The sequence below is a fragment of the Eucyclogobius newberryi genome, unplaced genomic scaffold (assembly GCF_026437365.1).
Source record: "Eucyclogobius newberryi isolate DKJ021-1_F unplaced genomic scaffold, fEucNew1.0.hap1 SCAF_8, whole genome shotgun sequence".
Classification (NCBI taxonomy): Eukaryota; Metazoa; Chordata; class Actinopteri; order Gobiiformes; family Gobiidae; genus Eucyclogobius; species Eucyclogobius newberryi.
This window is the reverse complement of record NW_027316500.1, coordinates 24,897,002-24,922,331: the sequence shown is the minus strand read 5'-3', so window position 1 is coordinate 24,922,331 and position 25,330 is coordinate 24,897,002. Positions and strand designations below refer to the sequence as shown.

At 42.3% G+C, this 25,330-nt stretch overlaps 1 protein-coding gene across 10 annotated transcripts in view; it reads left to right on the top strand.

Annotated features, from left to right (window-relative positions):
* kcnma1a (potassium large conductance calcium-activated channel, subfamily M, alpha member 1a) overlaps positions 1–25,330 on the top strand; it is a 234,199-nt gene that overhangs the window by 103,798 nt on the left and 105,071 nt on the right. For all 10 annotated transcript variants that reach the window (XM_072436881.1, XM_072436886.1, XM_072436883.1 and 7 more), the window contains exon 3: positions 22,322–22,383. In XM_072436881.1, the coding sequence (XP_072292982.1) occupies positions 22,322–22,383 (62 nt within the window). The remainder of the gene's footprint in view (positions 1–22,321; positions 22,384–25,330) is intronic.

The window sequence follows — 25,330 nt, the reverse complement described above, 5'->3', positions numbered from 1 at the left end:
AGATTTCGTTGCAACAAATTAAACGTTTTGCTGAATTCTGCAATACGCTTAACATAAACTAATTACTTTGTATGCGGTGGAATGGAAATAGCACAGGGGTGATAACGTTTTGAGTATATTAACAATGACAGGGATGATTTATGCTATGATTAAATGCACATCATGGTATTGTGGCTGTAGACGCAAACAGAGTGACCGGAATATATTATAGCGGAGGAGCAGATGGAGACGCTGACACTAGGGGCAGCGTTTTAGTATTCATGCACTGAACCCTACTCCTAATTCCACACTGTACATCTAACTGTCATGTCTTATTGACCTAATGGGAAATGGAGCTTTTTGGTGAAGGCCATGCTATCCTCATATGTGCTCCATTTATTTGGTCTAAGGTTTGGAGAACAAGGGTGTAAAAGATGCAGAGGTTGTTATTCAATTTGTTTCAACCTTCGTCTGATCTGTTTGGCCAATCACAGAGCTCCAGCAACACAACAAACAATTAGAGGTGCAATTTCTGTACAATGTTGTGTTTTCTTTTTTCAATAAATGCCAATTTAAGTAGCATAATTATACAAAGAATTGTCAGCTTTGTTGATGATTGACCTAGCAGTAAAAGCGGTGTTAAAAGTATGCATTCATTCAGGTTTCACAGCTCCTAAAGTAGCTTCTTCAGTTCATCTGCCTTATATCTATTTGAAGGGAGGAGCTAACTAACTAATTAACTAACAAACTTACTAACTAACTAAAACAAGCTAGTAAAGTCCATTTAACTGCTCCATGGTGTGTCATATTTAGCATTAGCATGCATAAGGCTAACAGGTTGTCTGATTTTTATTAGTATTCTCTATTGTTTCCTTTGTTTTAGTTTGGGTCTAAGGATGGCGTTGTAAATGGGTGACAGGTTGTACCTCGGACGGATTGTCTTTCCTGACCAATATCGCCTGTTCAAATCACTACACTGAATGGAGTACAGTAGACCACATTACTTTGTTTATGGCTTAAAGTACTTGAATCTTCTTCTTAAGGTCCACACAGACAGATTATCCACTAACCGTGCTTTTTGTAGCCACCATCATGTTTTTTGCTTTTCTTTTTGATATTTCATGACAACATGATATGCACGTTAGTCCTGGCAGTGCTGTAGCGAATATGACTTGCTGCTTATTTTTATTTTGTAGATATTCATACTATATTGATTCATTTAATGTAAAAAGTACTGTTTCCATAAGCATGGCGCTTCAAAAAGGTTTATACCATGATATATGTTGGGTTTATTCTCATCAGCTGTCATGAACAAAACGAATCTAGTGTATTCTCTGACACGTTGGAAGGACTCCCTGTGTAGTGGAAGTCTTTTTATAGAAACTAGGCATTATACAGTGTTCAATCTGAAGCAGCAGGGAGCCAGTCTCTGTCAGATGGAAGCGCCTGGTATTTTTTAAAGCATTATGTGCCTAGTCAGACATCACTGATTTTAATAAGATGGAAATTGCAATGTTATCTGTTTTAAGAAGTACATTTATGCATTTGCAAGTACGGACAGCGATGTTAGGGCTTAACGTAATGGAAAAAGGCATCACATGTGTATGTGACAGCTGTTTCATTACATGTGTTGCATTTCTATACAAATTGGAGCTTAGGACTGTGTTATTGGTTAGAACTGCGACTAATGTAATTTTAGTAGTTGGCTATTTGTTGACTAGTCAAACACTTCAACCAAAAATATGGTTACTGAAGGCTTTTTGAAAGAGAATATTTATAAATGTAGTGTATTATTGATACAAATGTGTACAAATGCATTCTTTTTTACATTTTGATTATTAATGCCACTGTATTTCTTAATAAAGTGTTTAAAAATGTTTGTATTGAGCAGAAAACAATTATGATTAACAAAATACGACTATTTTTTGTACTACGATTTTGTACTACGATTATTTTTTATAGTACACTAATCGTGCTTAGTCGGTAAATCTTAGTTTTTGTCATTCCCTCTGCGTTTTGATGAATGCATGAAAGTCTGTTTGCAGTGCATCTTTTTTCGTTATCAACCTATTTGACGAGTTACCATGAAAAAGACAACAATCTACCCCATAGCTAGACATTAAAACCTGCTGTTCTCTGGAGCACTTTCAGAATGACTTCTTATTTATTTACATCTTGTGTGTGAATTAATTCTGCGGTTTGTTTTTTTCCCTTCCCCCGTTTTGATTTAACACCCACTCATGCGTCAAAGCATTCACCTCGACACTCGAGACAGCCGCGGGTGAGGACACAGGCTTTGACCTTACTTGTAATATTTAGCAGCCACGCTTTATCGGTACCTATTGTGTCACTTTACCTGTTATCCCCGTCATTAAATCTTTATTCCTTGGCTAATGTGGCTCTGAGTTAGCATCCTTGGTCTATATCTTTACAATTCTCTAAAAATAGGCTCCGTGCCTCTTAGCTATAGCGCACACGCATTTATGGACTCACGGAGTGCAGTGGCAGCAGCTTTTTATGGAAATCAATTCATATCGTGGTACATCTTTCTCTCTTTTCCTGAGGTTCCATTTATAGGCTTGTGTGAAGAATGGGGAGGATGCTTGACATGAGCGATTTTGCCTTCAACGCTGCTGGAAGCTCTTTGCAGCCCTGTGACAAAATTGTGCACTTAACGTCATCACATGTTGGCTGTGTTGAGTCTTTTATCCAAGAAACGGTGATATTCCTGTACATAACGTTGACGTTTTGGTGGAAAAGGATATGTCTAGTGTGTGACTAAACTAGGGCTGTCAACTCATTTAGCTCATGTGACTAATCAAAGGAAACCGATGAATCATAGTGCAGATGTCGAGGTAAAGATTGTGCGCTCCGTGAGGATATGGGCCAAATGTTTCAACAAAACTACTGACTGGAAAAGCATCTGATTAAAAAGAAATCTCTGCAATCTGTATACTGCAACGAGCCTTGATAGAAAAAAAGTTGTCAAATAAATAATAAATAGTACTATCTGTCATACTGGTTTATAGTATTTAGAACAACTTACTAATGTTATCTCTCCTTGCACTAATAGTATCCACAACCAAATCATGGGAAATTACCTTACCTACCTAAATTAACTCAGTACTTACAATTGTATAAATTCATATCTTCCCTAGAAATGTCCTTTATAGAATACAGTTGTAGTCTTATGAGTGCAGTTTGGGTGAGATACATGGTCAGATCATAGAGCTACTAGTGAGCTTTTGAGAATGCCCCGACTCCTTTTTCAGTCACTAAAGATTTAATAATAATCTGCACTATACGTTTTAAAACCTGTTTTAAGACTGTTGGATTAACATCATGTCATATCATCTGAATATTGTTATCTGGATACTTCAAAAAACATTGAGATTTTCCTTTTTGCCATTACACATGTCAATATTGTTTTAACCATGTAACACTTATATTTTATTTTTATTTTGTATTTTTTTTGCAGCCTTGCGATGTAATGGATCAGTTACAGTTACATCAGTTACAATGCAGAGGCTTTTTAAGGACTTCTTGTCTATTCTGGTTCAGTTTTTCCAAAAGCTCCATTTATAGCTCTGCGGCCGCGTGTTGGAGAAAGTCTTGGCCGCTTGAGCAGAAGAATTTTCCCTTTAAGTCTGTCCAGAGCTCTGGGTAGGCTCACGTAAATCCTCTCATCTCCCCCCTCCTGGCATCCTCCCAGCAGGGGTGCCCGCTCACTCTCTCCCTCACTCTCTCCCTCACTCTCTCCCTCACTCTCTCCCTCACTCTCTCCCTCACTCTCTCCCTCTTCTCTGTCTCTCGGGCAAACGCACAGATCCATGCGACAGTGTTCAGAGGTGAGGTCTCGTGCACACTCACAAGCACGCCCGTGGCATTCGAGCCGTGGCTGTGCCTTAGAGGACACGTATACTTTGTCCTCTCCCTCCTCCTCCTCCTCCTCCTCCTCCTCCTCCTCCTCCTCCTCCTCCTCCTCCTCCCTGTTTCTGTCTCGGCAGCGTGCCCTTATTCTGTGTTTTTCCCTCTCATCCTTCCATCTCTGATCATCACTCTGGACTTTTCTTCTCGTGTTGTTTCGAAAGCATTAGGAGCCCTTGGCCGACGCTCAAGGTCACAGCTGCAGCGGTGGTCTCCAGGGAGATGCTGCCTGTCAGAGCAGGTGTTGTGAGGTGCCCTTGTAGGATGTGGAGCAAGTGCACGAGAAGGGTGAACATCTACACTCTTAACATACTGTTTGTCACTTATTTATATTCGTCTAATTGGCTTTTTATACATTAAAATTCTAATAGATATTTATTCTACATTGTGGATGATAAATGCGGCCTCTCTAAACCATCATCACCCACTCGAGGACACAACAAAAGTATGGCTAGGACAGCAGGGATTGAAGCAACAACTTTCTTATTATAAAAAGTAAAGATAAAGTGTATGTGAAGTATTTAGCTGTTTTTCTAATTATTACTTTGATTGGCGTTATGGTGCAGGTTTGTGTTGCAAGACGACAAGTTCAAATTTACAGGAAGTAGTGCTGAGTTCTACAAAAGAATCCCTCTATGTGTGTCATGTGACACAGTTGACATGCCATTTTCTGACAATTGAAACGTTCTTTTAAAGGAGACGTATTATACTTTTTTTAGTATTGAAGTTTAACATAAGTAGATCATCATTTTACATTTTGTTCATTTTAAACCACTATATTTATCTAAAACAGCTTGGTAATAGAAACATCTCCATTGACTTTCTGTTCAAAATTGCAGGACTGATAAGCTCCGCCTCTTCACGATAACAAGCAGCAGATTTGCATCAAGTACCAATGTGACAATGTCAAACCCTGTATCAGTCAGAGTCTAAATGTTTCAAATAATTACAACTAAATACAGGGATGGGGGCGGGGATAGGGGGTGGGTGAAAACATGAATTTTCTGAACACTCCTGCCTTAGTTGCAGGACAATACAGGATTGACTCAAACATGCAGGAATCAATCAAAATACAACTTTGATTGAACTAATGGTGACGAAACTGTTGATTCTGCATAATATGTCCCCTTTAAATGAATACAGGTGTCACCATATAGTTTTATTTGTTAGATAATAACTATCATATCGCTCCAACCAGAATAAGCTTCACCAACAATCTGAAAATTCTACAAATATTTTTTGTTTTACCATAAATGTGTAGTCCAACCTGTGATTTGCAAATATAATAAAGACGATTTAGTAAGTGGTGAAATCCTGTAGAATTGGATGACTTTTCCTCTACATTTGCCTGTGTTCCAGGAGACACACAAAAAGTGAGTCTGGTCACCACTCCCTTGAGCCAAACTTTAACAGAAACGTGCAATCAGATTTGTTTATTTCGAAAAAAAAATCAAACTTCTCTCCTCAAGTTAACAGTATTTTATTCTGCACTCATAACTCCACATCATCCGCATAATTACCCATGAGCAGTAGCACCTTTCCTATTTCACAAATGAATAAAAGCCCGGAGCCAAAGTTTGGTGTGAGATCTCCGGTCAGGCTGTCCTCCCCTTCTGTCCCCTCTGTCTCTCTTTGACAGCTGTTCATTTTAAGCTGTCACTGTGTCCGACCTGAGCCTCTTTGCTTCTGAAATGGCTCCTCCCTTCCTCTTGGTCTGTCAATCACTCCCTTCACCGTCACCGTCTCGCCCCCTCAATACCGGGGCATCCAGAATTAAAGAGCCCGGTGCAGTGTGGCCATTTTGATTTGTGATAGCTTTTCTTCGGCAGAATTTTTTTTTTAAATCGCAAAATGGTTTATTTACAATGCTGCCACGCCTGATGTATGGCCCCTGATGTATGGCCCCTGATGAGGCCGTGATTTATAATGAAATAATGCTGCCACCAGAGAAAAATGTGCTATTGGCGTTTAGATATATTTTCTTGTAAAATTGCGGTTTTCTGACCGTTGGTCATTTTGGTCAAGCAATATTTCGTAACAGAGAAGAATGAGACAATTTCGTGGTGCACAATGTCCGTCACCTGCTTGTCTTCATAAAAAGGTCATGGTTTTCACAGTACAGCATTAATATTAATCTTGCACAATACAATTTGAGTCTGGCTTTGTGGCCCATACAATAGAAAGTCATTTTATATATAATTGTTTTTTTTTCTATAAATGAATTTACAGCAGAATAGATGCCACTTCTTCAGACCTTTCCACCTTCCAATGAGGAAAATATGAATTAACATTGTAATAGGAAAAACTGTTATTAATGCTGTTTTAATTGGCCTGTTTTACATCACAGAAAACATTTCCTTACACAATAAAATGGACTTACTTTTTAAGGAAAACGTGTTATTGTTTGTATATTTTGAAGACACTCATTGTCACTCATTTACTGTATATTGTTGTATATGTATTGCTCACTGTAAATTTGTTTTCATCATTTTATTCTGTGTTTTGTGACTTCTGTCTGTGAAAGGTGCTATACAAATACAATTTACTTACTTACTTACAAGCTTTTAAAAAATGTAAATTGGATTCTTGCTAGAAGTTTAAAAAAAAACATGTCTTACTCTGCTTTTGTTTTTCTTTCTTTTTAGGGTTTGTTAATTTGTTCTGTCTTTTATTAGATTGATGTTTTTTTTAATAATAAATAGAAAATAAATACATTGAATAATAAGAACATTTCCCAAAATTGTAACCTTTCATTTTTTCATATTTTAAACAAAACATTTGATCATATGTATGGTCCGTCACATGCTTGTCTCTATAAAGATATCATTTTTCTTGCCTGAAATGGTCCACAGTATGGCATTAAAGTGATCTATCTCCAAGGAGACAAACAATACCATCCTGTGAGACAATCCAGGCAAAGCAGTAACACCTGCATGTAGAAAAGTGACACAATCCCTCTTTAAAATAACACCACCAATGCATTCATGGACTGATTCTTCTGTATTGTCCTTGCTCTGACCTCCAGCCCACACGGTCCCTTCACGTCTCCAGTCCCATGTGGGGCCGTGCTTCCTCTGGGCTCTCTCCTGTGTGTGACTCAGCATGTACAGTATTAGCGGGCCCCTCCACGCTGCGGTACTCGGCTCTGCTTTTGGCTCGTCACGGCTGCTCGATCGGCACCTGTTCCGTCCGCGCTGTCAGGGCTTATTTGAAACGAAGCCAGTGCGACGAAAGTGCTACATCTCACCCCATGTTGGTGTTTATATGCACACACATGGAAATTAGGCACCCGCCCAGCACCATCGCCCCCAGATTCTTTTGCTTATGCAACTGTGGAGCTGTTCACCCTGAGACTTTTTGTTTGGAATCCTATTGGAATGTTAGTGTACGCAGAGAGCTGAGGAATGGGGATTTTAGACTCTTCACAAGGGCTGTAATCAGTTAAAGACTTTCTGACCAATTAGTCGGCTAAAAAGAGTTGTTGCAAACGCTCTCAAAACTATGAATTATCTCTATGTTCTGACCATGTATCTGATCAAACTGCACCATGTTTAGTCCATGTTTAAACAACTGTATTTATGCAGATTCTAGACAGCAGTGTATTAAGGCGCTGGTACAGCTGGCAGCCCGGTGTAAACGCTCTCTCTTCTTTCTCACACTTATTGTGCTTTATCTCCTATATTTTGTAAATATAGTTAGTATATTTTTTCTATTTTACTGTACGATAGGGACACGCGCTGGAATAGTTTTTTAATTCAACTGTTTTTGACTTTTTTAGGCTGGATTTGTGCGTTTTTCGTTGCGTTCGTTGTGTTGTTGTGACGTGAGCTAGCTCCGAGCGAGCCCACCAGCCCCCCCCCGCGCCCTCCAGCCGCGCTAAAGTACGGCGTGTCGTCGGTACACGTTTATATACACGTTTATATGAAAGAGGAACTTAACGAACGATCGGGACACGCACTGGAATCGCTTTAAATTAACTTGTTTTGACTTTATTCGGCTGGATTGAGTGTTTTCGTCGTGTCGTTGCGATGTGTCTTGGCTCTGAGTCCCCCGGCTCCGGCCCCGCCCCCCGGCTCCGGCCCCGCCCCCCGGCCGGCGCCGTACCGCGTTTACACAAAGGAGGAACTAATGAAACTGCGGAGAACAGTCGTCTTACCCGGAGATCGTCACGTTATCCCGACGGACATCCTAAGGAAAACGCAACGAGGCAGACGGGCTGGACGTAAACTCCGAGAGAAGAGAGGGACAAACAGGAAGTCGGTTCCCGCCGTAGTCATAGGTAACGTGAGGTCCCTTCAAAATAAAATGACGGAAATAGCGAGCCTCATGCGGTCCCAGAGGATGTATAGGGACAGCAGCGTCTTGATTTTCACAGAGACCTGGTTAACAGCAGAAATGCCAGACTCTGTTGTAGGTTTGGACAATTTTCATCTGCTGCGGGCGGACAGAACGAGAGAATGCGGGAAGAAAAGAGGTGGAGGTCTGGCGGTGTATGTGAACACGAGCTGGTCCAAACCTGAACACTGCACAGTGAGGGAGCAGCTATGTAACAAGGATATTGAACTATTGGCTATTGGCATGAGGCCATATTATCTGCCCCGGGAGTTCTCACATGTGATTTTGATCGCAGTCTATGTGGCCCCGTCTGCCAATGCTGAAAATGCTTGTGAAGCACTGCTCTCCTGCACTTGTAGGCTGCAAACACAGCATCCACAGGCTCTCTTCCTCATCTCTGGTGACTTTAACCACGCTTCTCTCTCTTCTGTTCTACCAACATACACCCAGTATGTTACCTGCCCCACCAGAGAGAATAGAACATTGGACTTGTTTTTTGCCAACACCAAGGAGGCTTATTCTTCTTCCCCCCTCCCTCCCCTGGGCAGCTCGGACCACAACCTTGTACATCTGAGGCCTGTGTATGAACCCATCGTGCGCAGGCAGCCTGTGGTGTCCCGTGAGGTGAGGATGTGGTCTGCTGAGAGCGAGGAGGCTCTGAGGGACTGCTTCAGCACCACTGTCTGGACTGAGCTTTATGACCCACATGGGGAGGACATCAACACCATCACAGAGTGCATCACGGACTACATCAACTTCTGTTTTGAGAACATTGTTCCCTCCCGGACGGTGCGGTGTTTTCCAAACAACAAGCCATGGATTAACCGTGAACTGAAGGCTCTGCTGAAGGAGAAGAAGAGAGCCTTCAGGTCAGGGAACAAGGAGGAGCTGAGGACTGTGCAGAAGGAGCTGAGGAGGAAGATCAGGCAGGCTGAGGCCGGCTACAGGAGGAGGATGGAGGAGCAGCTGCAGCAAAAGAACATTCAGGGAGTGTGGAGGAGCCTGAAAACCATCTTGGGCTTCAAAATCCCCCCTGCCCAGACAGAGGGGGATCTACAGTGGGTGAATGATTTAAATGCTCACTTCTTGAGGTTTGATCGGTCACCCGCCCCTCCCCCTGCACAGCTGCATGCTCCCTCTTCCACAGCTGGACAATGCCCTGCATCTGTTCCTCTTCGCTTATCTGCCCCGGACCATCAGCTCCCCACTTCGCCTGGACTCACCCATCCCCCCAGCACACGGTCCCCCTGCCAACCACTGACTGTCACAGCAGCACAGGTGAGGAGTGAGCTGAAGAGGATTAAAGTGAGGAAGGCAGCAGGACCTGATGGCATCAGCCCCAGGCTCCTTAAGTCCTGCGCAGATGAACTGTGTGGAGTGATGGAGCATGTCTTCAACATGAGCCTGAAGCTGAGGGTGGTACCACAGGTCTGGAAGACCTCCTGTCTGGTACCTGTGCCTAAGACACCGCGCCCCAAAGACCTCAACAGCTTCAGGCCAGTGGCTCTCACGTCCCACCTGATGAAGACACTGGAGCGGCTGGTCCTGGACCACCTCCGCTCCACCGTGAGCTCAGCCATGGACCCGCTGCAGTTTGCATATCGGTCTGGCATCGGAGTGGAGGACGCCGTCATCTCCCTGCTGCACCGCTCTCTCTCTCACCTGGAAAAGCCTGGCAGCTCTGTGAGGATCCTGTTCTTCGATCTCTCCAGCGCCTTCAACACCATCCAGCCGCTGCTCCTGAGGGACAAGCTGGAGACGGCTGGTGTGGAGTATGACCTGGCAGAGTGGATCCTGGACTACCTCACAGACCGACCCCAGTTTGTGAGAGCCCGGAACTGTGTGTCTGACACTCGGACCTGCAGTGTGGGGGCGCCCCAGGGCACTGTCCTCGCGCCCTTTCTCTTCACCCTTTACACTGCAGACTTCAGACATGACACGGGCAGCTGTGTCATGCAGAAGTTCTCTGACGACTCTGCCATCATCGGACTCATCACGGACGACGATGACGCGGAGTACAGAGGACTGGCGCAGGACTTTGTGGACTGGTGTCAGCGGAACCACCTCCTCATCAACGCGGGGAAGACCAAGGAGATGGTGGTGGATTTCCGCAGACGCCACCCCACTGCCCCCTCACCAGTGAACATCCAGGGACGGGACATTGAGAGAGTGGACTCGTATAAGTACCTGGGTGTTCATCTGAACCACAAACTGGACTGGACACAGACGCACTGTACGGGAAGAGCCAGAGTCGGCTCTACCTCCTGAGGAGACTCAGGTCTTTTGGAGTGACAGGGCCACTCCTGAAGACCTTCTACGACTCTGTGGTGGCATCAGCCCTCCTGTATGGTGTGGCCTGCTGGAGCAGCAGCATCACAGAGAGGGAGAGGAAGAGGCTGGACAGAGTCATCAAGAAGTCCAGCTCCGTCCTGGGCTGTGCTCTGGACTCGGTGCAGGAGGTGGGGGACAGGAGGGTCCTGGCTAGATTCACATCTATGCTGGACCATGAGTGTCACCCCCTGCAGGACACTCTCTCCGCTCTGGAGAGCAGCTTCAGTGAGAGACTGATCCACCCTCGATGTGTGAAGGAAAGGTTCCGTAGGTCTTTCCTTCCTGCTGCTGTCAGACTTTATAACAAAAACTGTTAGTACTGAACACCCGCAATACTGACCTAACCTAATACTGATGTGCAATTCTGTCATATGTGCAATTGCTGTTGGAATTCATGTGCAATTACTGTGAAATTCATGTGCAATCTATGTGCTGTCGTGACACATATTCATGTGCAATTACTGTCGTGATCACATGCAATGGTATTTATGTATTTATTTATTTATTTATTTATTTATTTGTCTATGGGAGTTTTTATTTATTTATAGGAGATCTTCTACTGAAAGTGTTTTTCAGACTTCCTATAAGTGATCTGTTCTTCTGTATCTACCTCTGTATCTACCTGCGTTGCACCAATGAAATTTCCCCATGTGGGACAATAAAGGAATATCTTATCTTATCTTATCTTATCTTATCTTATTTATATGTAAAACATCAGATGAAACTCATAATCTTCAGCTAGCTCACGTCATGCCTACTCTTTTCTGCTGCTCTCAGTGCATCTGGAAGTGTGGAAAAGTCCAGATTTTCTTATGTCACAACCTTATTCTAAAATGTATTAAATTTAATTATTTGCCTCAAAGTTCTACAAATAATACCCCATAATGACAACTTGAAAGGAGGTTGTTTAAATTCTTTGTGAATTTATTAAAAATAAAAAATAAAAATACTCATAATTTAGTGTAGACGGAAGTACATTTTTGCACTTATTTTTGCAAGCAGTTTTCAGCAATTCCTGGTTGTCCTGGAGTCCAGAGCTTAACATTAATTAATAACCATCATATTTGATTCATACATATAAACCTCAAGGCTTCTCTTCCCTCCACTGCACTCAGACACGCTTTTGATCACAAATGAATGAAATAGAAATGTTAATTTACAAATACATTCTCTTGGTTCATTAGTGCAACACATATTTCTCAAATATATATTGAAAAATCACACGATCTAACATTAGAAGTCCCATTTGCCTTTCCTCTGTCCTTTGAATAGTCAGCCTGAATGTCTCTAATGTGGGCGACCGCAGAATGGTTGATAGAGATCTTGTTTTTGAAGGACAGGTCAGTGCCTTTTCAACACTATCCTCTATTCACTCCTCAGTACCTCACCGGCCTTCGACTACCACACAAAAGCTTTAGGCTGTGGGCGGAAAGGCGGACCAAGAAAGCTCTGAAAAGACTTTTGTACACTATCTAGTTCACCGTTTCAGACACTTAAATAACCTTAACGGCCCTGTACCCAATTTTGAACCATGAGTGATGAACAAGTTTATTTTGAACTTTTCGGCTCGCCCATGTAGTCCCTTCACGCAGCTTTTTGTTGAACTATAGAACTATTACAGGCAGTTGTTTCCAGATTGTGCAGCAAAGACCACTACAGCACGACAGACAAACTGCAAGTCACTTCTCACACCTCTTCATTCTCTGTCGGAGATTAACCAAAAATCCCATTTCTAAACCTAAACCTATCCCTAACCTGATTTTGAAATATTATATCGTCTAAACTAAACATTTACTAGCATAGCCACCAATGCCAAGTAGCATTTATGGGGCATAACCTCGCGTTTAGTCCCTTCTTTCACCTTTTGTAGTTGTATTGTTCTATAAGTCTGATATTACCACCATGACAAACCCGCTTTTACATTACGCTGCGGTGTAAAAAGCTTTTACCTGAACTAAAAGTAATACAAGTCAGGTACAGACCTTTAATAAGCGAGACAGTGTGCCGCTAACTTAGATACACATTATTTCATGATTTGCATGGTGGTAGATGAATCAAATTGGCACAGCTCCCAGGCAGCCAAACTGGTTTAATAAATGCATTTGGCTTTGCTCTACTTTTTTGAGCAAAGATGGAAAATTTATTTGGAGGATTTATCGGAGAGAGGAAACGGTAATGTGAGTGGCAATTTGTATTCATGACCTTGCAAAGTCAACAAAGGCTTTGCACTTGATTATCTCCACGCCTGGACCAAAAATTCAGGAAACACTGAAAGTAAAATGAGTTTGGTGTTTTTGATTTTGGAAGTGGAATGACGATGTGTGCATGCAAACTGGATGAACCATAGCTGGACCAAATGTTTGAAGCTTGATGAAATCGCACAGAAACAGGACAGTGTATGAGTGTAGTGAAGACAATTGGTGTTCCTGGTATGAATCTTTACATCTATAGCTGTATTGATTTTGTGTATATGCTGTCCCAGGGCAGATGTAGCTCTTAGTATCTAGCTCACCAACTGATATATCTTATTTCTTTTAGTCGACCACTTTGCTAGCGAGATGTATTTACCTTGACAGACAAAACATGCCAAGGTAAATACTGCTCACTAACAAAGTGTTCTGTCTAAAAGAAGAGACACCCATCGTTACCAAAATAGCTTACCAACATTTAGTGTCTCGAAACGTGCTGCAGCTAATGCATCATCATCGAAAGACAAACTAGATGTGCTATCTGCGATTGGGTCGGTCAGAATAATGATTAAAACACCTTTCTTGGTTTGTATATTATTGATTTTCGTTTTTTAACCTCTCCTTCCGTGTCTTTCATACTCGAAACAGGCAGAAAGGTGAGCGGAAAGTAATATTCGATGGATGGAAGATGGAATTTGTTAGCAGCCCTCAGGAATAGTGACGTCAAGATCGTTGGGTTAATCGACAATAATGATTATTCTGGCCACAATATGATAGAAATGTTGTCCAGATTTACAAAAAGTAAACTTCTTCAGAACAGAGCTTCCCGGACGGACTCAATTGCAACGATGTATTCTGTGCATTTCTTTCCGTGTACGAAGCTTGTGGCGTACCAGACTTGGTTTCCTGACATATCATACCAGTGTGTCTGCGTGTGGCCCCTCAGTCATTCGAGTGCGAGTGAAAGCGGAGCTCACATTATTTGCCGATGTATGGATGTACGCCATTAAAGTTTAACGCGGCTCTCGTTTGTTGAAATTCCCCGAGGGACATTTGGGTTTGCTCGACATGTGCTTAGACATGTGATTCTCTCATCCCGCTATACGCTCGCCTTCTTCCATATAGTGCGCATAGGAGAGGATTAAACCAAATTTTTTTGCTCTAAGAGAACATTTGGCTTGATTCGAGCTTGGCCCTTGTGAAATCCCTTGGCGACAGCTTCACAGTGGTCGTGTTTGGTCCATGCGTTTTGCGACTTCAGCGAGCCAGCGTGGATTAATGGCCGGGCTTATCCTAATGCCGCACAGTCCTTAAAGGCATTGTTGTCCTCCCCTTTAAAAGATTTCCGCTCGTGTAATCTTGGGGAACCCGCGCTTCTTAGAAAGTGCTATTTTCAGTCTGTGCCAGAAAACAAACAGAGAAAAATGGTCTTCTCTTTCTGCTTTTGGCGGCAGGTTTTTTGATGCAGACGGCCACGAGGTCTGTAACAATAAGATGAAAACCAAAAAAATGAGAGCACAGTGGGGTTTCTGAATTGTCCCCAGGCTTGTAATATTTCACAGTGCAGTGGTTTGATGTTGATAAAATTAACTAAAATAGCTCAGATTAAAATGTCCATGTGGTTAGTGATGTTGCTATGAGCTACAGGCGTCCCTAAAGCCTGAGCAGATTTATGTTTTTATTACATTTATGACTTCACACGTTGAACCAAATTAGAATTAGAATTTTAACTCATTCGAGGACGTAAAGGCATTCCTAGAATCCTAACTATTCACTGCAATGCGTTTACCAAAAACAATTAGCATGCTAACAGCGCGCTTCCTGGTTCTCGGACGATGAAATGCTTTAAAATTAGGTAGACAGCACACACCGGTCTCATTTTGATGCTAAGTGCTGCTTTTGTAAAATGTCTGTACTTGGGCAAAACAACTGTTGCTGAATTGTAGGCATATCCATGAGGTAGAGGCAATTTAATAATTCATAGTTCACAGTTCACAGCTAAGAATCTAAACACAATGGCCGTGGCTGCAGAGCCGCGGCGCGGTCAAATAGCCCAGCAGTTTCAGGAACCGCGGCACTGCCTTATAGCCTCATGGCTAACCCTGACCCTGACCCTGACCCTGACCCTGACCCTGACCCTAACCCTAACCCTAACCCTGACTCTGACCCTGACCCTAACCCTAACCCTAACCCTAACCCTAACTCTGACCCTGACCCTGACCCTGACCCTGACCCTAACCCTAACCCTAACCCTAACCCTGACTCTGACCCTGACCCTAACCCTAACCCTAACCCTAACCCTAACTCTGACCCTGACCCTAACCCTAACCCTAACCCTAACCCTAACTCTGACCCTGACCCTGACACTGACCTTAACCCTAACCTTAACCCGGCAGTAAAACGAGGTCAAATAGCGCAGCAGTTTCAGGAGCCGCGGCGCGCGGCCGGCACAAAATAACATGGCAGTTTTGGTTCAGATTGAAAATTACTTTTGAACGGCAGTTGAAACGTCTCGATTTTGAAAATATTGTCCAGATGACGAAACTTTTTCAGCAAATAATGCTAAAATACATTTTTCAGTTGAATGTTGACACGTAAACACATCTGTTTGAAAAGGAGGCTGATAATGTAACTGCTTCGGTAAAAGTAACTCAAACATTGGAATGCATAAGGTTAGAGTGAACGTATTCATTTGAATGGTGATTGATTGATTGATTGATTGATTGGAGAAATAAAGGTTGCGCATATAATATTTTGAAAAGATGGAGGGACAAACTATTTTCTCATTATTGGACGCTCAAAACTGAATTATTCTTAATCTATTAACATTCCACCCATAGCCATAACTCCTTTCTCTAATGGAGGCCAGCGCTCAATCTCTCCATTTTCTCTTTTTGTGACAATATGCATTGAATATTAGCACACCACTGTGGATTCAATCAGCCTCAAATATGTCTACAATATTTCCACTTTGCTCTTCTCAGCTCTGCTCCGTACCCTTCTCTTGACCTTGTTTTGTTCTTGTCTGCCAGACTCGGGCTGCATCCAAATCAACTTGTTTTGATACTGGAGATGCCGCTATCGTCTGTTAAAGAGAGATTCAACATTTCTTTGCATAAAATAATCATCATGCATTGTGATCTATGAAGAGAGGGATGAATAAGTCATGGATCGAAGCCAAAAGACCATAAACTATTACCAGGATGCATTTGATTTTTATTCCACGTCTAAGGCATTAGCAATTGTTTCGCTGTATTGAGTCAGCGGTCAATCTTTCAAGCTGGTAAAAAGCAGACTCTACAAATAATGATTTGCTATTGTGTTTTGGACTTCACAACATGTCAGTGACAGTGCGTCTTTTCCATCAACTAAATAACCACAATAGTTAGCACCACCATCTCATAAGCGAGAATGGCCTTTTTGTGTTGAGTTAACATTGAGTTGGTTCTCATCCTTTCCCTGATCAAAATGTCAAATTCACAAGATTATTTTTACTTTATACGTTTTATGACCAAGCTGCATTTGAGTTTCTTCTTTAAATTAACAAGGTGAAACAGTAGTTTTGGTTAAAAGGCAAGGGAAGTTAATTTTGCCACTTCCTGTCCCTTACAAGAGCTCCATGTTCTTCCCTTGTAAGGGAGGGTGCAGTGTCTTGCCCAAGGACACAACAGACCGCACCAGTGTGTGATGGCAGTTGTGAGAATCATCTTTTGTCAGTGGGAGAACAGCGTCTGAGCCACCCAGTGTTGTGTTAGCTAATCTTCACAGTTATAATTGCCTTCATGTGTAAGTGAAGTTAGTGATAAGCCTCATGTTCAGAGACATGTGACCACGGCTGGTTTGACCTGGGCACTCAACGTGAAGGTGATGTGATTGTTCTGTACACTGTCAGCACGCATCACCTTTCCATTTCGTCCTTACAAAGTGTGCTTAAGAGGTGACCTTGCCTATGACCCATGCACTAAAGAGGTCACAGAAGTCCTAACCAGAGTACTTAAGTACCTTTCTTTGTGAATTTAAGGACTTAATCATGACTAAACTGCAAATCAAACCAGGGCTGAACTGTAATCACCCACAAACCAGCCAATAGAATCAGACGAAGATTAGACCGTGACTAATCCAGGTCTAAACCATCTGTTATCTCTTCTAAATGAAGTCTAAACTAGGACTAAAGTAGAAACAAATCAGCAATTAATTAGCACTAAAAGAGCTCTAAAGAAGGACTAAAACAGGTTTGAACGAGGTCTAGATCATAACATCACTTACACGTATCCCACATCAAAAACGAAACAGAAACAGAATCTAAACCTTGTCTTGGACTAGAAAAGGACCAAAACAAGTCTAATTCTGTTCAAACAGGACAAATTTGTGAACCCAGCCAAATGACAATCTTAACCAGCTCTAAACCAGAACTAAACCGGGCTAAATAAATTAATCCATGATTGAACCGGGGTTAAAGAATTGACTAAATCAGCTTTAAACCGGGACTCAGGCTTCCTTCCACTCCAATTCGAATGACTTCCTGAATGAGCGCTCCAATCCTCCATCCCGACCGTCCCGCAAGTGTGTTTATACATGTACCTCCGTGTTATTATGTGTTTACAATTCGGATGGTGTCATTCTAGATGCGCCATCTTTAGCGAGCATGTGGCGCGGGAACCCGAGACCGTTGCTACACATTTGGGCTACACTTCCCCGTCTTCCAAGTATGCCTGCTGAAGTGCGCCACGGAAAGCATGCCACCCATTTAGCTTAACGCCTTAAATATAGAACGGGGTACACCTCTGTAAACCTGCACGGCTATTAAGATGGAGACATAGACATCAACTGTAACGACTGTGGGCGTCTGACAGAAGAATGTTCCAGACTTCTTATCATGTTGGGTCTTAGGCTCACTTATTCATTTACCAAACTGAGAAATATATGTTCGGTATGGACACAATTCATAACGATGAAGTTTTGTTTCCTTTTAGACAGTTGTAATAGTAATGTTATTGTTGTAAAATAAATGAACGTAACCTGAGAGTTGAAGAGGCGTCAGGCTGGAGTTCTACGGGACCCGGAGACATGAACCCTAAGACATTGTGATTGTGTGCATCCCAGTCTGATCCATTGCGTCTGCTGTTTGATATTGTTAAAAGAGCAAAGAAACAGGACGAATGGGAAACGGACCCAAGAAGGAATGGAGTCTCTATCCCTTATGACTTTGGACTGTCTAAGAAACTGGACAAAAACTGGTTCACCCAAAAGACAAGATGCCTACACGAAAACAGAGCAATGTAGTGTATTCTGTCCAATTCAGGGAGTTAGGTTGTAAAGAGCTTTACATGTGAGACTAAACAGCCACTGCACAGGTAGCTTTATCAGCACAGAAGAAATGCAAATTCAGGACCACAGAGCGCCGTGCACCTATATCTTAAAGCCACAAACCACTTTATTGAAGACAGTGAGGTGAAGATTCTAAACAGGAGAAGAAATGGTTTGAAAGAGAGAACAAGAAAAACTGCTGCTCGATAGTCAAGTGGTTAAGGTGGCACTGACTGTTTGCTGCATGTTCTCCCTTCTCTCATCCCCATTTCAAGCTGAACTGCCCTGTCTAATAACGCCTTCAGGCCTGATCGTAATCAGTTATGTAGTAGGCGGTCTAAAACTGGACGACACTATTGCTACAGTAGTTATAAAGAAGAATTTACTCAGAGATGATAAAAAATGTTGATAAAATTGACTCTAAATCAAGCAAATATTGGAAATCAAAAGGACCTTGCCTACCACAAGTAACAGCTTGCAAATGACCGGTGGTACGCATGATACACAATTTCCCATCAATAAACTAATCTGACTGTCTCTAAGTGAACAAATGCACTGTATCCTCGGGAGCAGACTCAACAATTCCCCTTCTCCTCTTGTTGCTCGCTCTGTAACATGCGCTCCAGCACGGGCTGAGATTTTCAGTGCTCAATTATGGTTTCTTGTCTCTTGTTGGGGCCTGACAGCTCTCATAGATATTGTTAGCGCTGCGTTAGGAGAGTTAGCGGAGGGCACGGGGGTGGATGGTGTACCAGGTTTCACACTTGAATAACTGGGTCAGGCTCCCATCTCCTCGGCTTCCATGCAGGGTGTTGGGGATCACTGGTGCAAGCGCTGCTCCGTCATCCCTCGTGCACTATGGCTTTATCTAGGCCTCTCGCTGCTGTTTTACTGTCTCTTTAGCACTATGAGCTTGTTGTTTTAATGATAGCATGTCAGACACCACTGGGATTCTATATTACAAGTACCAAGCCTCAACCGGGACATAACCAGGATCAGAACAGGCCAAAACCAGATTCGAATGAGAACTAAACTACTAAATCAGAACCTCCCAAGGCTATTTGCTGATTGTTTTGCAATGTTGAGCTAAATCTCCATAAGCTTATATTTTCTGTAAATTAGTCAAACATCAAAACCCCCCCAAATATAATCCATATTTGTATATATTCCCAAAGCTCTCTGTAAAGCTGTGAAATATTTACTACTGCTTGTATAATACAAAATCACCAAACTTTTTCCCAATCTTAATTAGTTTTTTGCCCTTCAACTGCTTTCATTGTTCAACAACATTAAGTTAGATGGTCATTATGAGCTCAGAAATGCCTATTACAAACTCATTAGCCACTATAGACGATATAATTGCCTTCTGATGCATTTCTTCTTACGTCTTATGTTGACTACTATCATTTTGCAGGGAGTTTTCTTGGCAGGTTTTTGACTCATCTTTCTCAGGACTCAGTGGGTGATCATAAGGCAGTGCCATCTCCAAACGTCGAGCTAACTTGGTCCAGGAACTTGTTCAGGAGTACCTATAACGGGAGGTTCAGCCAAAATTGTGCGTGTTTTACGTTGATGATGGAAAGAGAACATCTAAACTCTGAAAGGTGCGCTGTGTAACGTCTCTGGTGGAGGGACCCGTTGCGTTCCATTCTCAAACACACCCTTAAAACCTTCTAACTTTTAGCCAGTCCACTTCTCCGTAGATCTGACCTGTAACTTGGCTTTGCGGCGTAACCAGCTGGTCTCCATGGAGATATAGTATATACATTGGTGACACACAGTAGCTACATTTTTAATAAACTTGCTAAAGCATGAACAAAGACTGAATTACTAATGATTTAGGCTTAAGAACTACTTAATTATTACCTTAATCATGAGGCAAGACAAGCAGAAAAGTTACACAGTGCACCTTTTTAATAGAACCCTTACACCTTACACATTCCCCCTCCCAGCGCTTCAAAGCAATCATGTTATCAGATGTGGGTGAAATATTTCCCGAAAGACCGTCTATCTACCGCACCGGGACAAACGATCTTTCAGCTTTCCTTTTGTTTGTCTCATCTTTATCATTCTGTAAGCTTACAATACTTCCACTATCGACTCCCACTGGGACCCCATTATCTTCCCTTCAACCGGCCGCCATTAGAGACAGAAGGGGAGAGGGGCGTTTACTTATTACCTTAGCCACAATGCTCCGGATCAATGCGTCGTCGGGCCGTCGCATGAAAGTAATCAAGCTCCCGTCATCAATAATAAACGGGACAATCAGGGTGGATGGGGCTCTGGTATTGTGCGCCCTGTGAATGGGAGAGTGGATTGTAAAAGGGTTCGCTTTGCGTGCAGGTTTCTCCGCTGTCATGGAGATTATTGCGACCGTAATGATGGGAGTTGTATGACATAATGACGGCACGGTCGGCCGCGCGTGTGAATAATGAAGCTACGCCACGACGGGACATTTAGTCACGGTAATGTACGGGGAAATGGAAGATACGGAAGAATGCTTTGTTTACAGATTGTGATGGGGGATTAGAAGGGCGACTCATAATTGAAATAAATATGCAAAGCGGTTCAGCCACTGTCGGGAGGGTGGCCGGTTCGAACGTGGCGCAGTTGTTGTTAATGTGTCCCAAGGCAAGACATTTCACCCTCTTTGTTCACTCGAAAGGTTTCACAGTGTATGACAGGTTTATTGCACAGGGTTATCAATACTTTTCTACTTTATACATCAGACTATGTTGTAACAAGGTTCACTTTGCGCTGGGTAATACGGCAAAACAATTATTTTCCTCATATTAATAGCAGTTTTTAGATGATTAAAACTAAAATACCAGATAAAACAAAAGAAGCAAAGGCAACAAAAGACATCCATACACACATTGTCCAACAAAAATGTCACACTTAGCGCTACATGTGTCAAAGGTTTTATTTTTTCAGATTTTTATTTTACCTTTGAGGCAATAAAAGTTGCTAAGATTGAAGATGTTTCTCTCTATCTTGGCACTTGATAGTTAAAGTAGTTGCAGTGGTACTACTATGACTGACAATTGCAGTAGATGTAGTAGTAGTTTGCAATAGCAGTGAGCAGCTAGAAGTCATTGGTAATAGCATCACTAGTAAGAATATTTGTAGCTGCAATAAAGAAAGGCAGTAGTAAAAGCAGTGCAATTATTAGTTATAGTTGAAAAGCCCTGTGTTATTGCGTTAGAAGCGTAAGTAATAGTAGTAAATTAATGGTTGGACAAGACACATCTACCACAAGACAAGACAAGACACGATTTTTAACTACTAACTTACAATTCTGGTCCTACAATTTTTTTATTTTTTATTTTTCGTTTATTGTCTCTGTCATTGTGAACTGCAGCGTCTCAAAACATAACTCACCAGCTCTTAAACCTTATTTGGTTCAATCATGGAAACTATCATAGCATTTGTCCCGTCCCTGGTAGTAATAGTAGAACGTTGTCATGGTACTAAAATGTCAATCATAATCAATCAAAATATATTTAGACTTGATAGTTCTTTTTTCATATTACCATGTGATCTTATAGCAATTCTGATAAAGATCAAGATCATTCTCAAACTGTCCTTTAGAGGTCAACTTTGTTTTTTTTGTATTAATACTTGCCCAAATGAGTTTTTACTTTCAATACTTTTATTGTCAGTTAGCATGTTAAGTATTTTTGATACTTTTGACAACTCTAACAGTAAGTATTAATGATTTAATAGTACGTAATAGTAGTAGTGGTTTTAGTAGTAGTAAACACTGTAGCGTTTGTGTCCTCCTGGGCCTCACCTCACTTCACCGTGGCGCTCCTGGAGTCTATAGTTACTGAAATATTATCTGCAGCAGAGGCAGACGTGTAGGTCAGAGTTTGTACAATGCACACTTCCAAGCAGACTTGTACGTAGTGGACCAGCACATGTCAACACTTGATAACTGCGCCCTACAGTGAGCGCTTCCTCTCAGCACACTCCACACCTCGTCACTACCACAGCCTTTAGCTCCTCTGCTTCTGCTTATTGCACTTAAATGCATTGAATTGGCTGCTGACACGGAGGAAGTCATTCATTATGTAGCCTTTTTTAAATTGAAGCCACTGTGCAGCTTGTATGAGGCAGTTTAATTACCGTTACTGAAGCCAGAATTAGTTGAATAAATCATCTTGTTTCCACTGTACGCCGGGTAAATGAAAGTATTTAGGATCTCTTTTCAGTTTTGCCTGGTGTAAAGCGTCTCCTCTCTTCTCTTTCAGGTGGTGCTAGTGTTCGCGCTGAGCATCGGGGCCCTCGGGATATACTTTATAGACTCCTCAGAGTAAGTGATATTTTCTTGTATTATATTTAACAGAAAGTGCTGCATTTGGATAAAAATAGCCGGTACCTAATCCTACTTATGTCAAAATGCTAACGTGCTCGTCCCACCCACACAACCTACTCGCACTGCACACACACACACACGCACACGCACACGCACACGCACACGCGCACACGCACACGCACACGCACACGCACGCACACGCACACGCACACACACACGCGCACACGCACACGCACACGCACACACACACACACACACACGCACACACACGCACACAGCGCATCTGAAGATTTGTCAATGGGAGGCCTGTCAGTCGCCATGGTAACAGAGGCAGCCCGTAGTGAGGAGGGTGTGTGGAGATGTGCTCTGGCACCTTCCCAGAGACAGATTGAAACCCTGGAATCTGTCCAACAACCACTGCAGCCTCAGCCCAAGGTCCAGCACAGTCACTACACGCTCTACAGGATGTGGAGGCAAAATGTACGATGGAATATCAAAAGCTCGTGGTATGTTTGTTATAAGATGCTGTGGCATGATAGGGATTGCAATGGGGAAGTTACAAACATTTCCTAAAAATAAAAAAAATCATGAATGAGGCTCAATTTCTGGTCTAGGAGCTTACAATTTGCTAAAAGTTTGTAATATTATTGTGGCATTTGATGTTGCCTTTTCATGATGTCAAATGTCAGTTGGGTCATCTGTTTGACCAGGGTCAGGGTTGATCATTTTGCAAAGGGAAATGCAGCATGTAAACAAACACCCCTGCTAGTGGGAATGTGTTTGGAATCCCTTCTCTTTATGTGGAGTCTGTGTGTGCCAGTGTGTTTAAAGGTGAACCGTGTAACTTCTTATTACTTTGACTGGAATGTCCCACACTCTGGTTTTACACTGGGCTTGCACTGTGCAATTTTACACTATTTTAAAACGTTTCAAATTATTCTCAAACTCACACTGTGCAATTGAATCTGATCCGGGGAGAGCCCGAGCTCACTGCGGGAGAGTGCGCTGGACACGGATTCTCTGATCTGACGCTGTGACATAAGCCAGAGGAGGCGTGTGCTGTGGACATGTTTGTGCTCACACTATCTTTCATACAGCGTGTTTAAATGCCAAAGATATTGTAATCCAAAAAGTCAGGAAAGCGTTGGAACTGTTAACTTTTCTGGTTTTCGTGTTGCCTCAGTTCCCTCCATGTCTGCGGCTCCTCTGAGTTTTCTGCTGCTTTCACTCGACCCCACATCTCACGACAAAATGTCTGAAATCCCTGTACCATCAACAGTCATGCTCTCACCGTGAGCAGGTAATTGCAGCTCGTACACTGCACGACACAGACGCACTGAAAAGCCCAAATTCTGGCTGATTTTGAAAATCTTGTGTGACAAAAAATGTGTTTCAAAATTAACCTGAAAATTGCAGTGTTATCTCAGCTTTAACTCATCCATTACAGGTATTGTCTTGAACACTTTCATACAGTGATAAGGATTTCCTCTCCACAGATCTCACCTTTAGATTCTGTGTAATAATTTAGACAAAACTGATGACATCATGGAGACTGAAGCTGGTGGACCCTCAGAACAAATACTATTTTCCCCTTCAATAATCATTAGTTTGTCTTAGTAATGCAAGTAGTTACTTTTTGTTGAGAAAGAACAAATTGAGAGACAGCAATGACGTCTTACCATAAATTGAATTACACACTTTAAATTATGTTTTTTTTGTTTCTGCTTCAGTTTCATTTGTTAATGAGATATTGTCAGGGCTATTTACTGTATGTTGACATTTGATTGAAGTTGTGTTTACGGCACATTTTGCCCTGCAGCAGAAAAGATGGATATACTGTGCCCGCAATAAATGAGCAAATGTCTTGTTAGCTTTTAGCAAAATGGCATTTGACGTGAACATTGTGTCAGCTAAAGAGTTTGCCTCTGGAAATGCCATTCTACCGCTAATAGTACTTTATAGAGATTCTTCATTTGTATGACAAGCCAATACGGTACTTTTATCACTACTATATCTGCAATGAGTTAATTCCCACTAAATACATACAGCTATTGTGTTACTGAGCAAGGCACTTTTGTCATTGTATATGAAAGTGAAAGGCAAAGCAAGTTTATTTGTAGAGTACAATTCATACACAAGGCAACTCAAAGTACTTCGCACAACAGGAAAAGACATACAAGAGAAGAAGGCACCAGCAGGAGGCTGGTCCATGTTTAGTCCTCTCTCTGGCACCAGCAGGAGGCCGGTCCATGTTTAGTCCTGACTCTGGCACCAGCAGGAGGCCGGTCCATGTTTAGTCCTGACTCTGGCACCAGCAGGAGGCCGGTCCATGTTTAGTCCTGACTCTGGCACCAGCAGGAGGCCGGTCCATGTTTAGTGATAGATGATGTACTTGATAGTCTAATTGTGCATATCTCCAAAACAACTATGGCAATATGTTTCCATATTATCTGTAACCAGATTATAATCATACTTCAAATCACTGTCTTTATTTGAAACGTTCTTATCACAGCAGCTTTGTCCCTCAAATGCAGAGGAGATTTTCTCATGAACATACTTGAAATATAACTTCTTTTAGCTCAGATAGAGAAGACAGAACACAAAACGCTTCGTTCTTTGTGATGCAGCAGAAATCGTCTGTTTCTCTGTCAGACACATATTTCTTATTCATGAACCGCCATGTTTGTTCAGACACAAACAGGACACTGATTGGTTGAACTGTCCATCAATCTGGGAGACAGAATATATGGTTCCAGACCCAAATAATAATCTTTAGACTTCCACGTAACTCTAACACACCTGACTTTAACTGAAAACCCTGCAGATACTAAATGTCGATTTGAGCCAACCCACAATGCTTTGCTGCTGATACTGTGAGCCCTCTTTGAATAATTTCAACCCCGGATACGCTGTCTGTGGACTGTGAAATGATGTCCCCGAGGAG